Source organism: Salmo trutta, chromosome 7, assembly GCF_901001165.1.
Source record: "Salmo trutta chromosome 7, fSalTru1.1, whole genome shotgun sequence".
Classification (NCBI taxonomy): domain Eukaryota; kingdom Metazoa; phylum Chordata; class Actinopteri; order Salmoniformes; family Salmonidae; genus Salmo; species Salmo trutta.
This window is the reverse complement of record NC_042963.1, coordinates 26298440-26314087: the sequence shown is the minus strand read 5'-3', so window position 1 is coordinate 26314087 and position 15648 is coordinate 26298440. Positions and strand designations below refer to the sequence as shown.

General features: G+C 42.1%; 1 protein-coding gene across 1 annotated transcript in view; it reads right to left on the bottom strand.

Moving 5' to 3' along the window:
- The window catches only part of brsk2a (BR serine/threonine kinase 2a), a 506659-nt gene that overhangs the window by 7598 nt on the left and 483413 nt on the right, over positions 1-15648 (bottom strand). The window contains exons 16-18 of the mRNA XM_029758477.1: positions 9659-9782; positions 5706-5886; positions 4918-5007 (exon numbers count right to left, since the gene is read on the bottom strand). Of these exons, the coding sequence (XP_029614337.1) occupies positions 4918-5007; positions 5706-5886; positions 9659-9782 (395 nt within the window). The remainder of the gene's footprint in view (positions 1-4917; positions 5008-5705; positions 5887-9658; positions 9783-15648) is intronic.

Genomic DNA, 15648 nt, shown 5'->3' with positions numbered 1-15648 from the left:
TATGTATATACTGTATCCTAGTCAATGCCACTCCGACATTGCTCGTCCTAATATTTATATATTTCTTAATTCCATTCTTTTACTTTTAGATTTGTGCATTGTTGTGAACTGTTAGATACTACTGCACTGTTGGAGCTAGGAACACAAGCATTTCGCTACACCCGCAATAACATCTGCTAAATTTGTGTATGCAACAAATATAATTTGATTTGAGCATAGAACTTGTGCTGTGTTCTGTCTGCTCAACCTTCATCTCTCTCTTTCTCTTCCTCTCTCTCGCTCATGCCAATCTAAATGATGAAAGGAGAGAGGCTTGCATCAGACAGACCAGAGAGTTAATTGTTTCAACACCATCCCTCATCAAATCAAATCAAATGTATTTATATAGCCCTTCTTACATCAGCTGATATCTCAAAGTGCTGTACAGAAACCCAGCCTAAAACCCCAAACAGCAAGCAATGCAGGTGTAGAAGCACGGTGGCTAGGAAAAACTCCCTAGAAAGGCCGAAACCTAGAGAGGAACCAGGCTATGAGGGGTGGCCAGTCCTCTTCTGGCTGTGCCGGGTGGAGATAACAGCACATGGCCTAGATGTTCAAATGTTCATAAATGACCAGCATTGTCAAATAATAATCATCCTTCCATCCCCATCTTTTCCCCCTTTTATCACCCTCTGTTTTGAGAAACACATTAAATCCCTGCCAGGTATGCTGCACACACACAAGCATGCAAACACACACATACACTCCTCGGGACTGCTCTTATTGGTGATTAACAGACATACCGAGCTGCCTTGATTAAGTATTTTGTCCGCCACCTACTGTTATGCAAAGCCAAGTTCTCTGCTAATTACTGGCCCCTGCCACTTCAGATAGTGCCACTGACCCAGTGGCTCTACTACACCTTAGTTGAGTCCCAAATGGCACCCTATTCCCCATATAGTGCACTCTATGGGCCCTGGTCAAAAGTAGTGCAATAAATAGGAAATAGGGTGCCATTTGGTCCTAAGCCCAGTAAAACCCCTGCTATGGGATGCAGCTAGTAAAGTGCTGGCAAAAATCCATGACAGTCTTTATTCTAGATTAATTGTTTATTTTAATTGTACTATTTCTCTGAGAATGGCTTACCAAGAAAAACTTTAAAAAATGACTAATTCGAGGTAAAAATGAGTTGGAGTACTCCACATTATTTTTGCTCACTTTAATCCATTGTACAGGATGTGAACAGATTACTGACGTTTTCGACGTCAAGCTGACGTCTTCCTGAGAGTCGAAATGTCAGTCATCTGTTCGCATCCTGTACAATTTGAAGTATTTTACTAACTGTGCTAAATGTTAAATCAAATCAGTTCTTCCAAGAGTTTTCTAAGTGTGTGTGATGACTAGAGAAGTGGGAGTGCATTTACTTGAGAGAGTTGGTAGCACCAGGTGTGAAAGGTGTCAAAGTAAAGTCTACTTTAAGTGGAAGTTGACAAGAGTGCTTGCCTTCGGGCACATCTGTGCACTGGGGGTCAACAGAAGGGAGAGATGTTGAGTCACTCCAAAATAATTCCACACTCTCTGTTTGGGATGGTGATGATCTATATATATATACACACACACACAGGCTTTTGGCCTATGACATCAAATCTACTCACGTTAACTTCAAGGTAAGTTTTCAGCTGGCATTCTAAACACTGAGATGTTTCAGGTGCGACAGGGATCAGAATTGAATTACTAATGATACAAAAAGTATACTAAATCAGAAGACACCCTTAGCAAAAAAGGTTATATCTAGAACCTAAAGGGGTTCTTCGGCTGTCCCCATAGGAGAGCCCTTTGAAAAGCCCTTGTTGGTTCCAGGTAGAACCATTTGGGGTTCCATGTAAAACCCTTTCCACAGAGGATTCTACATGGAACCCAAAATGGTTCTACCTGGAACCAAAAAGGGTTTCTTCTATGGGGACAGTCAAAGAACCCTTTTGGGACCTTTTTTTCTAAGAGTCCACTGATAACACCAACTCGCCTTAACAACATTCCACCTTACAATGAACAGTGGCTCTGTTCCAATACTCTTGAATGACATGTCCTTGTGTTTGTGTTGCACATGTGCATAATGTTTGTGTGTGAGAGCGAGAGAGAGGAATGAAAGACCAAAAAATATAAAGCTTAGTGAGTTGCAGTGGACATATGTCTACATGGGGATGGGCTGGAGGGTGACTGCCTGGTCTCAAACTCCTAACATCAGCCAGATGTAGCAATATATCAATATGCAAATTCATTGATCAACACATTCATGGATACCAAACGATCTGACTTTGGGTTTCAGACAAACAGGGAAACTCGCACTGTTCAACACTTAACCATTTTCAGCATCTACCACTCCTCCTTTTAACGTATTGATTCAGTGATTGTTATAATGTTAGTATAAGTGCAGAATTAGTTACTTAGAATACATTTAAAATAGTAGTACACATGCAAAAAATGCAAGTGAACTGATAAGAGACATATTAGTGGTATTTCTGTCTGGCCAGCAGATGGTACTGGTATCAGGAGGATGGCAAACAAGGAATACACACCAGGGAGATTGCTCTAGTTTGAAGTCAAAGTTAGATGACCATCCAGGTCCCAGGAACATCTAGAATTGCCTTCAAAACCGGTCACTATGGGCAAAGGTGAGCACTATTACCTCAAGTAGGCTGGCAGCTTGCTAGGGGATGGTGGATGGGTGTAAAAAAGCTGCTCTCTGGCGCCAAAGGTTGCGTGTTCAGTGCTATGCAATAGTTATTTGTTTTTCTGTTTTAAGACTTTTCCAAACTTTAACCTTTAACTTAACCACTCTGAATAAATTCCTAAACGACCCCCTTTTAACCATATCCCAAACCTTAACTTAACTTTAGAAAAGTTTAAATGTATTTTTAAGGGGGTAGATCAGCTTAAATATTTGTAGATAGATTGTGGCTTCCATTAATGTAATTGTCTGCATCATTTCCAATCCCCCCATATATCTTTTGGGGGAAATATATATAAATAAAATATATATAGTGCCTTCGGAAAGTATTCAGACTCCTTGACTTTTTCAATTCTAAAGTGGATTAAATAAAAAAAAATCCTCATCAATCTACACACAATACCCCATAATGACAAAGCGAAAACAAGTTTAGACATTTCTGTAAATGTATTTACCCTAACCCTAACACCCTTCCCCTAATTGAAGTAAAATAATGCACAACAACACTTAGGGTACACAGCTGTCAATTGTTTGGTCCTTACATGAAATTGGAATACTTTTTTATTAATCACAATTTCCTTTAAGCAATTTTGGTCTTTAATGCAGGGCCGACATTTCTCCCCATTCCACTTGCCTCTTCTATTTTTACATTCATTTAACCCTTAACGAGATGTGAAACTCCCAGCCCAACTGCAGTGTTTTTGGTTTCACTTTTGCTGAGTTAAGTAACAGTGTCTCAACCTAAATGTCAGAAACCAACATTTGCCTTGATCTCACCCATAGACGTTTGGAAAAAACGTGGACAAAACTTTACATTTCTAAGTCAAACTGTGATACTTTGTTACACACACACACACACATACACGAGAGATAGCAATGGATGGATGGCTAAGACATGAGGAAGGCCATGAGGAGGGTGAGTAGGAGGACAGTGTCTTTTATTTTCTTCTTTTCTTCTCTCAATCTTTATAGACATCTCTATTGTCTATAAGAGATCTATGTGGTAGTCACTTCGGGACAGGATGACTTATTATTGGCCAAATGGCTCATGGATAAAACAAGAGATGAGCGAAGAGTGTCTATTATATTGACGAGATATTCAAGTGACCTCTCTAACAATGGAAAAATAAGGGGGAGGCGAGATCAGGTGGGGACATTCTAGCCAATAAGAGGGCAGATACGAGTCAGAACAACAGGCCAAAGAGATAGATAGAGGACTCATCTGTGCCATTTTAGCATATGTGACAGCATGGGCAGTGCCATCTCCATTTTTAAGCAGGTGATTTTTTTCTTCTTCTTTGGCTGATTGCTCCCAACTCATAGGAACCCCCACCCAGTTGACAGCTTTAAAATGGTGGAAGCCCTCCATGGCAATGTCCATGCTAAAATGGGTTATATCCATGATGAGTCCTCTATCTATTTCTATGACAACTATGTTGCCAAAATGTCACGTGCGTCCACTTACTATATCCGTGTATTCGTAACAACCTAACCATTGCTAAACTTCTATTCAATCAAATAAGCCTCACGTAGCAAATGAACAATTACAGTTTTTGTTGACCAAATTTGACACTCTCTCATTGACCTCCATACAAAATAAATCCTCACTTTGTGGGCTTGTTTTCATTGACAGATTTTGGGCAGAGTAAAACCTCTCTGGATGAAGGAGGAGGACATAGAGGAGGAGATCCTAGCACCAGGATTAAATTGACTGGTCCTCTAAATTCACTATCTAACCAGATAGCTGTGGTCTAGTCAATGGCAGGTATGGGCAGCAAAAAGGGTTACAAGAGGTGGGGATTTTGAGTGACAAGGGTTTAAAAAAGATAGAGCTAGCTAGGGAGTGTGATCCCTCTACATCTCAATGTAGTGGCAGTGCAATTCATTGAGGTGCATTGTGGTTGCTTTGACGTTACCATGGCGAGGAGCAGTGGCAGTTAGGGCTCACGATGAGATTATCCTACCCCTGATCCTTTATAACCAACATTAAGGGACCATAAAAAAACATCTGACCTTAGATCACTAGTTATGGAGCAATCTCTACCCATACTTGGTGGAGTGAGGGCCATGCAATATATGGAGGTTGTAGCAGAGAGGGGGTGAAAGGGAAGGAAAGGGGGTGAGAGTGGGGGAGGAGTGCTAGCTTAGCTTTTAGCAGTGAGAGGGTGATGGGGGTATTGGTGGGGGGGAAGGGGGCGTGTTCAACTCACCAGAAAGCTGCTGAACTCCCGGCTGGTCATGTGTGCTTAGCAACTGGCCCTGAATTGTCTCTACCACCCGCTTGAAGCGCCGGCTGGGTCCTATACACACACACACAAACAGGAAAACACACACATACGCACATGCAGGCACACACACATGATTGCAATAGACAAGGGGAGAACAAGGTTAGTCATTCTGTACTCACACACACACACACACACACACACACAAAGGTACTAAACACAGGAACATGAAAAAGGCAGAACAGAGGAGACAAATTAAGAGAAAGAAAGGGGAGGAAAAAGGGTAAAGAAATGAAGAGGAAAAGTAAGGAATAAAAGGAATAGAAAGGAAAAACAAAGGAAGGGAAAGGAGAAAACAAGGGGCTTAGAGTGGGGGAGGAGGGAAGAGTGTTAGGATAGATCATGGAGATGAAAAAGAGAGTGTGGCTGCGTGCGTCTCCTGTAACCCCTAACATCAGAGAAGCAGCGGGATCCAAATGGCCTATGATTAGTACCAGGGAAAGTGTCCTCTTCCTCCAATCTGGTCCCATGGAGCATGCACACACTGTGAAAGACACAAACACACACACATACATGCACACACAAACACCTAGGAGCGGTGTGCCCGCATGTGTTTGTGCTTGTCTGCCTGTGTGTGTGTGTACCTGTGTGCTGTCTTTGTTATCTGTCTGTGTGTGTGCGTGTGTTACTTGCCTGCAAGTGTGTCTACATACCTCCCTGTGTTTGTGTGCATGTGTGTGTGCATGCATGAATGCTTGTGCGTTTACGTGTACCTGAGAGCAGGGTAAAGGTGACAGAATAGATGCCGTTCTCCTTGGGGGCGGCAGTGCTCTCTGTGTAGGTGATGTCCACCTGGAACTTGACTGGCTTCTGGAAGACCGTGGGGCCGGCTGTGGACTTGTACTCTGCCCGGAAACTCGTCTGGCTGATCACACTGTGGCTGAGACTAGGGATCTGGAAGAGCGATACATATTTTTTTAGTTTTATTTTATAGTTATGAAGTGGACATTCTGAATCAAGAGATAAGAAATATAAGGGGGAATCAAGAAGAAAGAGAGGAAAGAGAGACTGAAGAAAAGGAGAGAAAGTGAGGGAGGGTGAGAGAGATTAAAAATGGGGGAGAGAAAGAGGTGGAGCAACTGATTGTGTGGCTCCTGTGGAGAGAAGTAGGGATAGAGGATCATAGAGAGCGAGGAGCATACAGAGATAGGGAGAAAAAGTGTCACAGAGAAAGACTCACTTGCTCAAGTGAGTTAAGAGATAACAAATTGAGAGTGACTTTCAGCTTTTTGCCACATACCTCTTATATAAATGACAGGTTGAATAAAACGTCATTAAAATTACCCTGATGCAACCAAGCACAGATTAAACTCTAACCAGATTACAACGTCAGTACATCTGAGAGTGACACGCGGCATAGAAACTTTAGGGCCCATAGGGCTCTTGTCAAATGTAGTGCACCACAGGGAATAGGATGCCATTTGGAACGCAATTTCAGGCTAATGCAATGTCAACCCTGCCAACACCCAAATTGTCATGTTTCACCAAACTGCTGCCAAGAGTTTGATTAATCATATAGTGCTGAAGAGTATAGTTCCAACTATTCAGGTGTACATCTACTCTCTGGGACACCAAGCATACACTAGGGGACAAAATAGCTACCTCATAGAAGTAGAAGATTGGTTTGCCATTGACCTACAGTGGAGCAAGAGTTTCCATTTGCTTTAAGACTTTGTTAAAGCTGTGAGAATTTGTATATGTGCTTCTCTGTTGGCTTGCACTGAAAACCGGCTTTCACTATTCATTCACTGGCTTTGGAGATGCAGCGAAAAACAGAGAGAGAGAGAGACCTCAATGTTGCCTGTAGTCTCTCTCTCTCACACTCACACACACACACACACACACACACACCTCCTCGATACACAGCACTCAGGGCAAAGCATCTATATGCTAATGATCAGTGGTCCGTGTTGATTTTCTATTGACCTGATTTGCGTCCCAAATGCCACCCTATTCCCTACATAGTGCACTACTGTTGACCAGGACCCACAGCGCTCTGGTCAAAAGTAGTGCGCTATGTAGGGAGAAGGGTGCCATTTGGGATGTAGCCCTGGAGCACAGAGTGCCATTCAAACGGAAAATGGGAGGGATAGCAACACAATCAGCTTACTGAATGGCTAGATGAATCAGAAACATGTAAGCATACACAAACACACTCACACATGTTCACACGCGCACACACACATATGCACACACACATTCACAGATCTGCGCACTCACGCGCCTCTAAGCTAAACCAATCAACATTGGTGTTATAATGGTAAAATACCCTCTTAGGCTGATAGCAGGTATTGGGGCTATACTGCAACATACCTGCAACATATGCATATACACTGAGTGTACAATACATTAGGAACACCTTCCTAATATTGAGTTGCACCCGCTTTTGCCCTCAGAACAGCCTCCATTTGTTGGGTTATCCTCTCTGGGCCAGTGGGACGCTTGCGTCCCACCTACTCAACAGCCAGTATAATCCCGTGGCGTGATATTCAAATACCTTAGAAATGCTATTACTTCAATTTCTCAAACATATGACTATTTTACACAATGTTAAAGACAAGACTCTCGTTAATCTAACCACACTGTCCGATTTCAAAAAGGCTTTACAACGAAAGCAAAACATTAGATTATGTCAGCAGAGTACCCAGCCAGAAATAATCAGACACCCATTTTTCAAGCTAGCATATAATGTCACATAAACCCAAACCACAGCTAAATGCAGCACTAACCTTTGATGATCTTCATCAGATGACAATCCTAGGACATTATGTTATACAATGCATGCATGTTTTGTTCAATCAAGTTCATATTTATATCAAAAAACAGCTTTTTACATTAGCATGTGACTAGCTTGTGACTAGCATTCCCACCGAACACTTCCGGTGAATTTATTAAATTGCTCACGATAAACGTTCACAAAAAACATAACAATTATTTTAAGAATTATAGATACAGAACTCCTTTATGCACTCGCTATGTCCGATTTTAAAATAGCTTTTCGGTGAAAGCACATTTTGCAATATTCTGAGTAGATAGCCCGGCCATCACAGGCTAGCTGTTTTGACACCCACCAAGTGTGGTACTCACCAAACTCCGATTTACTATTAGAAAAGTTTGATTACCTTTGCTGTTCTTTGTCAGAATGCACTCCCAGGACTTCTACTTCAATAACAAATGTTGGTTTGGTTCCAAATAATCCATAGTTATATCCAAATAGCGGCGTTTTGTTCGTGCGTTCAAGACACTATCCGAAGGGTAAAGAAGGGTGACGCGCCCGAAGCGTTTCGTGACAAAAAAATTCAAAATATTCCATTACCGTACTTCGAAGCATGTCAAACGCTGTTTAAAATCAATTTTTATGCTATTTTTCACGTAAAAAAGGACGACCGGGAGTCGTTGTTTTCGTTCAAAGAGAGAGAAAGTAAACATGGTGTCGGCTCGTGCAGGCGCCTCCAGTCTCATTGTCCTCAGATCGACCGTTATCCAAATGCGCTAATGTTTTTCAGCCAGGGCCTGCAAAGCCACCATTCATCGTTCTGGCGCCTTCTGAGAGCCTATGGGAGCGTTAGAAAATGTCACGTTATGCCAGAGATCCCCTGTTTTGGTTAGAGATGATCAAGAAGGCCAAGAAATAGTCAGAGAGAGCGCTTCCTGTTTGGAATCTTCTCAGGTTTTGGCCTGCCAAATGAGTTCTGTTATACTCACAGACACCATTCAAACAGTTTTAGAAACTTTAGGGTGTTTTCTATCCAAATCAAACAATTATATGCATATTCTAGTTACTGGGCAGGAGTAGTAACCAGATTAAATCGGGTACGTTTTTTATCCGGCCGTGCAAATACTGCCCCCTATCCCCAACAGGTTAAGGACTCTACAAGGTGTCGAAAGCGTTTCACAGGGATGGTGACCCATGTTGACTCCAATGCTTCTCACAGTTGTGTCAAGTTGGAAGGGTGTCCTTTGAGTGGTGAACCATTATTGATACACACGGGAAACTGTTGTGTGTGAAAAACCCAGCAGAGTTGCAGTTCTTGACACACTCAAACCGGTGTGCCTGGCACCTACCCCGTTCAAAGGCACTTAAATCTTTTGTCTTGTTCATTCACCCTCTGAATGGCACAATCCATGTCTCAATTGTCTCAAGGTTAAAAAACCCTTTAACCTGTCTCCTCCCCTTCATCTACACTGATTGAAGTGGATTTAACAAGTGAAATCAATAAGGGATCAAAGCTTTCACTTGGATTCACCTGGTCAGTCTATCTCATGGAAAGACATACCCATAATCATATAGGGAATACATTCTGTAGAAAGGAGGAGAAGTTAAGAGGAGAGGAGAAGAGAATGATAGGAGTGGGAGAGCAGAGTGGGGGGGAGTGAGAGTGAGGAAAATAAGAGATGTATGGAGTCCGGAGAGAAGGAAGGAGGCAGGAAAGCAAAGTAGGAGTGAGAAAATGTGATGAATGAATGACTGAATGAGAAGTGGCAGAGAGCAGAAAATAAGATCAGTAAAGGAGAAGGAAAGAGACATGGAGAGGTAGAGTAAGAGGGCACAAGGAGAAGAAGGTTTGAGGAAGGAGAGAGGGATGAGTAACTAGAGCGAGAGGAACTAAAGAGGGAGGAGAGCAAAAAAGAGAGTGAGAGAAAGGGGTAGAGAGGGTTTACGTACCGAGAGAAAGGCATGGACGATGTCAGCCTTGATGGAGCTCAGAGGCTTGTCCTTGATCAAGATAAAGATCTGCTCCTCTTTATCCAGGTTGATGAAGTTACCAAACCAGGATTTTTTGGCAAGTCTGCAAGGAGGGGAGAAAACGGCAGATTGACACAGTTGATCAAAGTACATGTTTTATTGAAACAAATCACAATGGGCTGAAGATTCATACCTCACATTTGGCATGTTTGACATACATTTGTCCCTTTACACTTGTACCTCTATATCGGTTGAAAATGTCAGATTTTGGCACTGATAAGCAACTAAGTTGGAACGCTGGGCTGTACAGTAACATGCTATACATGACGTCAGAGCTCAGGCCCTGCGCTTCACAGCGCTGTATGGGTTTTGACTGACAGCCGTTCTGAACTTGAGCATCTCGTGCAACAAGAAGTTGTCCCCGTCCCTCCCACTAATTGGGCAACTTTTGTTTTGTTGTCTGATTGAGTGAAATGCTGTAAATTAAGAGGAATTGATGTATTTTGAAAAATGAGACGTTGAGGAGAATAATAATAAACTGCTTTGATGTCACACAAGCCAGCTAAATACCCATGAGTTCAAATGTGCACTTCATATTTCCATATCATAAAACTCATGTCAATGTTTATGATCACTATGTTTAATGCACAGTTACAAGATGACATGATGTCATACCCTGGGATGTTCTGAACAGAATGAGCCTGTTTGTCTATTGTGAAGAGAATTTGCCACAGAACATGCACCTAAATGCACTCATGACTCCATTCTATGCGCACCAATCTTTCTTGCGGTGTGAAAGATTAACACTGTGAGATGGTATTTTATAAATTATAGTGAGCAAAATATTAACACGACATGCAACAATTTCAAAGATTTTACTGAGTTACAGTTCATACAGAGGAAATCAGTCACTTTAACCATGTCTACATGTACATACTACCTCAATCAGCCTAACTAACTAACTAATCGGTGTCTGTATGTAGCCTCGCTACTGTATATAGCCTGTCTTTTAACTGTTGTTTTATTTCTTTACCTACCTATTGTTCACCTAACACCTTTTTTGCACTATTGGTTAGAGCCTGTAAGTAAGCATTTCACTGTAAGGTAGGAGTGAGAAAATGTGGTGAATGAATGAATGAATGAATGAGAAGTGGCAGAGAAAATAAGATCAGTAAAGGAGAAGGAAAGAGACATGGAACACCTGTTGTATTTGGCGCACGTGACAAATAAACTTTGATTTTGGAATTGAAATAAATTCATTATGCCCTAATCTATGGATTTCACATGACTGGGAATACAGATATGCATCTGTTGGTCACAGATACCTTAAAAAAAAAAATGGGCCTCACAATAGGCCTCAGGATCTCGTCAATGTATTTCTGGGCAATCAAATTGCCATCAATAAAATACAATTGTACTCATTGTAGCTTATGCGTGCCCATACCATAACCCCACTGACACCATGAGGCACTCTGTTCACAATGTTGACATCAGCAAGCTGCTCGCCCACACGACGCAATACAGGTGGTCTGCAGTTGTAAGGCCGGTAGGACGTGCTGCCAAATTCTCTAAAATTACGTTCGAGTTGGCTTACGGTAGAGAAATTAACATTAAATTCTCTGGCAACAGCTCTGTTGGACTCCTGTGGTCAGCATGCCAATTGCACGCTCCCTCAAAATTTGAGACACCTGTGGCATTGTGTTGTGTGACAAAACGTCACATTTTAGAATGACCCTTTATTGTCCCCAGCACAAGGTGCACCTGTGTAAGGATCATGCCGCTTAATCAGCTTATTGATATGCCACACCTGTCAGGTGGATGGATTATCTTGGCAAAGGAGAAATGCTCAAACAAGGATGTAAACACAGTATTTTAGAGAAATAAGCTTCCTGAGGAAAATTCTGTGATCCTTTATTTCAGGTCATGAAACATGGGGCCAACACTACATGTTGCAATCATATTTTTGTTCAGTGTAGCTAGTCATGTTGGCAATAGAACAAGCTTTCAAATTATGCCCGCTTGATCCAGATTGCGATTTATAATGGCAGTTTTTGGATTGCGTAAACAACAACAGTAATGTGTGATGGTGGGGATGCAGGATTGTGTTCCAAATAAAACAACTACTAGTGTGCTTGCTCTAGTTCCTCAACGGCACAGCTAGGAGTGCTCAGGAAAAGCATGTTATAGTTGAATCATAAAAATGCATTGAAATTACTTAGGAACTGCGCACACTTTAGAAAGGTGTGTGTGGCCACTTGGAGACACCAGTTTCTAAATTAGCTAGCCACTGCAAGCTAGCTAAATTGCCATACATTTTTAATGCTTTTCGACCTGTCCCCAAATTAATATAATTGGTTTAGAGTTTGTTTTGATATTTCAGCCTGCGTTTGGTGTGGGGGGACAAAATCTATTTGCGCACGATGGCGCACGCGAACACACACGCATGTCCGGTTTGGACATGGTGTAAGTCAGCTTCATTCTGTCCTCCCACATTACAGTCTTGACACTGTGTTACTCTACTGTAAGTGAACAACTCTCTGGGCTTGTGAAACTCAGGGAGCACACTCTGAATCCCAAACACAGTCTGAGTAATTCGCTCCTTCTCTCTTCCTATCGTTGTCTCCCAACTCTCCCTTACTCCGTTTATCTCCCTCTCCCTCTTTTCCTCCCTCTATCTCTTTATGCCCCTCACCCTCCCTCCCTCGCTCTCCCTCTGTCCCTCCCACCTCTCTCTTCCTTCCTCTCTCTTCCTCCCCCTCTCTCTACATCCCAACTTCCTCCCTCCCTCTCTCACACTCTTTCCCAACTCTCCCTCCCTATCTACCCCCTCTCCCTGCTTCTCTCCCACCCTCATTCTTACTCTCTCCATCCCTCCCCTCTCCCCAAACTGTCCCTCCCTCCCTCTCTCTTGGCTCTCTCTCACCCCAAGGACCACTTGCACCAGTTGGTCGTAAATGTGCTCTACACCAAACCTAAAAGTGATACCTGTTGCACCACCTGTCCGTAAGCCCTTCTATGATCTAAGACTATTTGTAGATTCTACTCCTAGTAGGGAGAAGGTGTAGGGTGTTAAATTGTAGCTATCTTTATTAACATGATACCCATATAAAAAAGTAGCAATGAATATTTTCAAAAGTATGTAAGTCATGTTCATATTTCACAACCTCTGCGGGCTTTTGGAGTTGCCTACGCACGAGTCAATAGCAAAATAATACACTTCATTTATGCTATATTACAGCGTGCTAAATGTGTATGCTCAGTGATAAATGAGCACACAAATAGATGAGCTACCACCTAAACGTATTTGCCCAGCCAGAGATCAAATAACCAAATAGTCTACAGACTGAGATTCAGCGAAACAAAATCACATTGATTGATTATCAGACAAGTCAAGGGCTTTTTGTAGGAATATAGGCTGTATGCGAGTGAAGAGCAAAAATAATCCCCTTTTTTATGCTAGGCTACATAGCCTAAACATGCTAGCAAAATGTTGTGATCAGTGTTAATAGATGAGCAAACTAGACTAAAGATTATCATCATGAGCACTCACCACAATTTAGCTAACACTTTCCCAGCCTCATTGTAACCAAATATCCAAACGTTTTTTCAGTGAAAACAAATATCTGCCATTGATTGATTTATCAAGAGTCCGTAAGCGTGTCTCAAAGCAGCGGCCATTGCGCTGTCCCAATCAAAAAGGTGCTTAAATTATAGCTGACCACACACGGCTATTGCTTAAATTATTTAAAATCATTGGATTACATTAATAAGTAACAATTTGATACATGCCTTCAAATGGCATAAACCTACTGTAAAATGTAATTAATAGCCAGGCGTTTATTTGCTTCAGTTGATTAAAACAACCGGCACTAGGCAAAGTGACATGCCTCGCAAACTTTAGAACTGCCACGAGGATGGTAAAAGCCTAGTAACAGGCGCTGCCTAGCAACCTCCATTATGAAGTATCAAATATCATGATCGATCGAGCATTGCTTACGCCACACTTAGCTACGAGAGAGCGAGAGAGTGAGAGAAGGAGCCCCACCAAGGAGCCCCAGGCCCCCTCAACGCCCCACCAGACCCAGCGCACCCCACATGCCCCACACCACCAGAGCATCGCCACTTCCATCGGATTAGCCAAACTAGACTGGGCCCAGCCTATTACCCTACACCAGACCACCACCTCTACCAGAGAGGAAGCCTTCCCGGCCCAGACTTGGCCCCGCTCCATTCCAAAAGGTCCAACAGCAGGACCAGCGCAGCTAAGCAGAGGTCATCAGAGGACAGGAGAACACTGTAGAATTGAGTGAGATTAAACAGCTCTTCCAATACATCTGCACTAAACACACAAACACACACACACACACCTATTGTACTAAAAGTTTACTTGTTCGATAAATAGGAATATAGACACTATCATTCAAAAGTTTGGGGCCACTTAGAAACGTCCTGTTTTTAAAAATGAAAAGCAAAAAAAAAATGTCCATTAAAACAACACCAAATTGATCAGAAATACAGTGTAGACATTGTTAATGTTGTAAATGACTATTGTAGCTGGAAACGGCAGATTTCTATGGAATATCTGCATAGGCGTAGAGGCCCATTATCAGCAACCATCACTCCTGTGTTCCAATGGCACGTTGTGTTAGCTAATCCAAGTTTATCATTTTAAAAGGCCAATTTATCATTAGAAAACCCTTTTGCAATTATGTTAGCACAGCTGAAAACTGTTGAGCTGATTTTAAAGAAGCAATACAACTGGCATTCTTTAGACTAGTTGAGTATCTGGAGCATCAGCATTTGTGGGTTCGATTACAGGCTCAAAATGGCCAGAAACAAAGGAACTTTCTTCTGAAACTCGTCAGTCTATTCTTGTTCTGAGAAATGAAGGCTATTCCATTTGATAAATTGCCAAGAAACAGAAGATCTCGTACAACGCTGTGTATTACTCCCTTCATAGAAGAGCGCAAACTGGCTCTAACCAGAATAGAAAGAGGAGTGGGAGGCCCCGGTGCACAACTGAGCAAGAGGACAAGTACATTAGAGTGTCTAGTTTGAGAAATAGACGCCTCACAAGTCCTCAACTGGCATCTTAATTAAATAGTACCCACAAAACACCAGTCTCAACGTCAACAGCGAAGAGGCGACTCCGGGATGCTTCCCTTCAACATTAACAATGTCTACACTATATTTCTGATCAATTTGATGTTATTTTAATGGACCAAAAAATGTGCTTTTCTATCAAAAACAAGGACATTTGTAAGTGACCCCAAACTTTTGAATGCTAGTGTATATATAAACGAATTGGCGAGGGCACTAGAACAGTCTGCAGCACACGGCCTAACCCTACTAGAATCTGAGTTCAAATGTCTACTGTTTGCTGATGAGCTGGTGCTTCTGTCACCAACCAAGGAGGGCCTACAGCAGCACCTAGATCTTCTGAACAGATTCTGTCAGATCTGGGCCCAGACAGTAAATCTCATTAAGACAAAAATAATGATGTTCCAAAAAAAGTCAATTTGCCAGGACCACAAATACAAATTCCATCTAGACTCCATTGCCCTAGAGCACACAAAAAACGATACATACCTCGGCCTAAACATCAGCGCCACAGGTAACTTCCACAAAGCTGTGAATGATCTGAGAGACAAGGCAAGAAGGGCCATCTATGCTACCAAAAGGAACATAACATGTGTCATACCAATTAGGATCTGGCTAAAATACTTGAATCAGTTATAGAACCCATTGCCCTTTATGGTTGTGAGGTCTGGTGTCCACTCACCAAGCAAGAATTTACAAAATGGGACAAACACCAAATTGAGACTCTGCATTCAGAATTGTGCAAAATATCCTCTGTATACAACGTAAAACACCAAATAATGCATGCAGAGCAGTTAGGTTGATACCCGCTAACGATCAAAATCCAGAAAAGAGCCATTAAATTCTACAACCACCACTAATAATAAAAA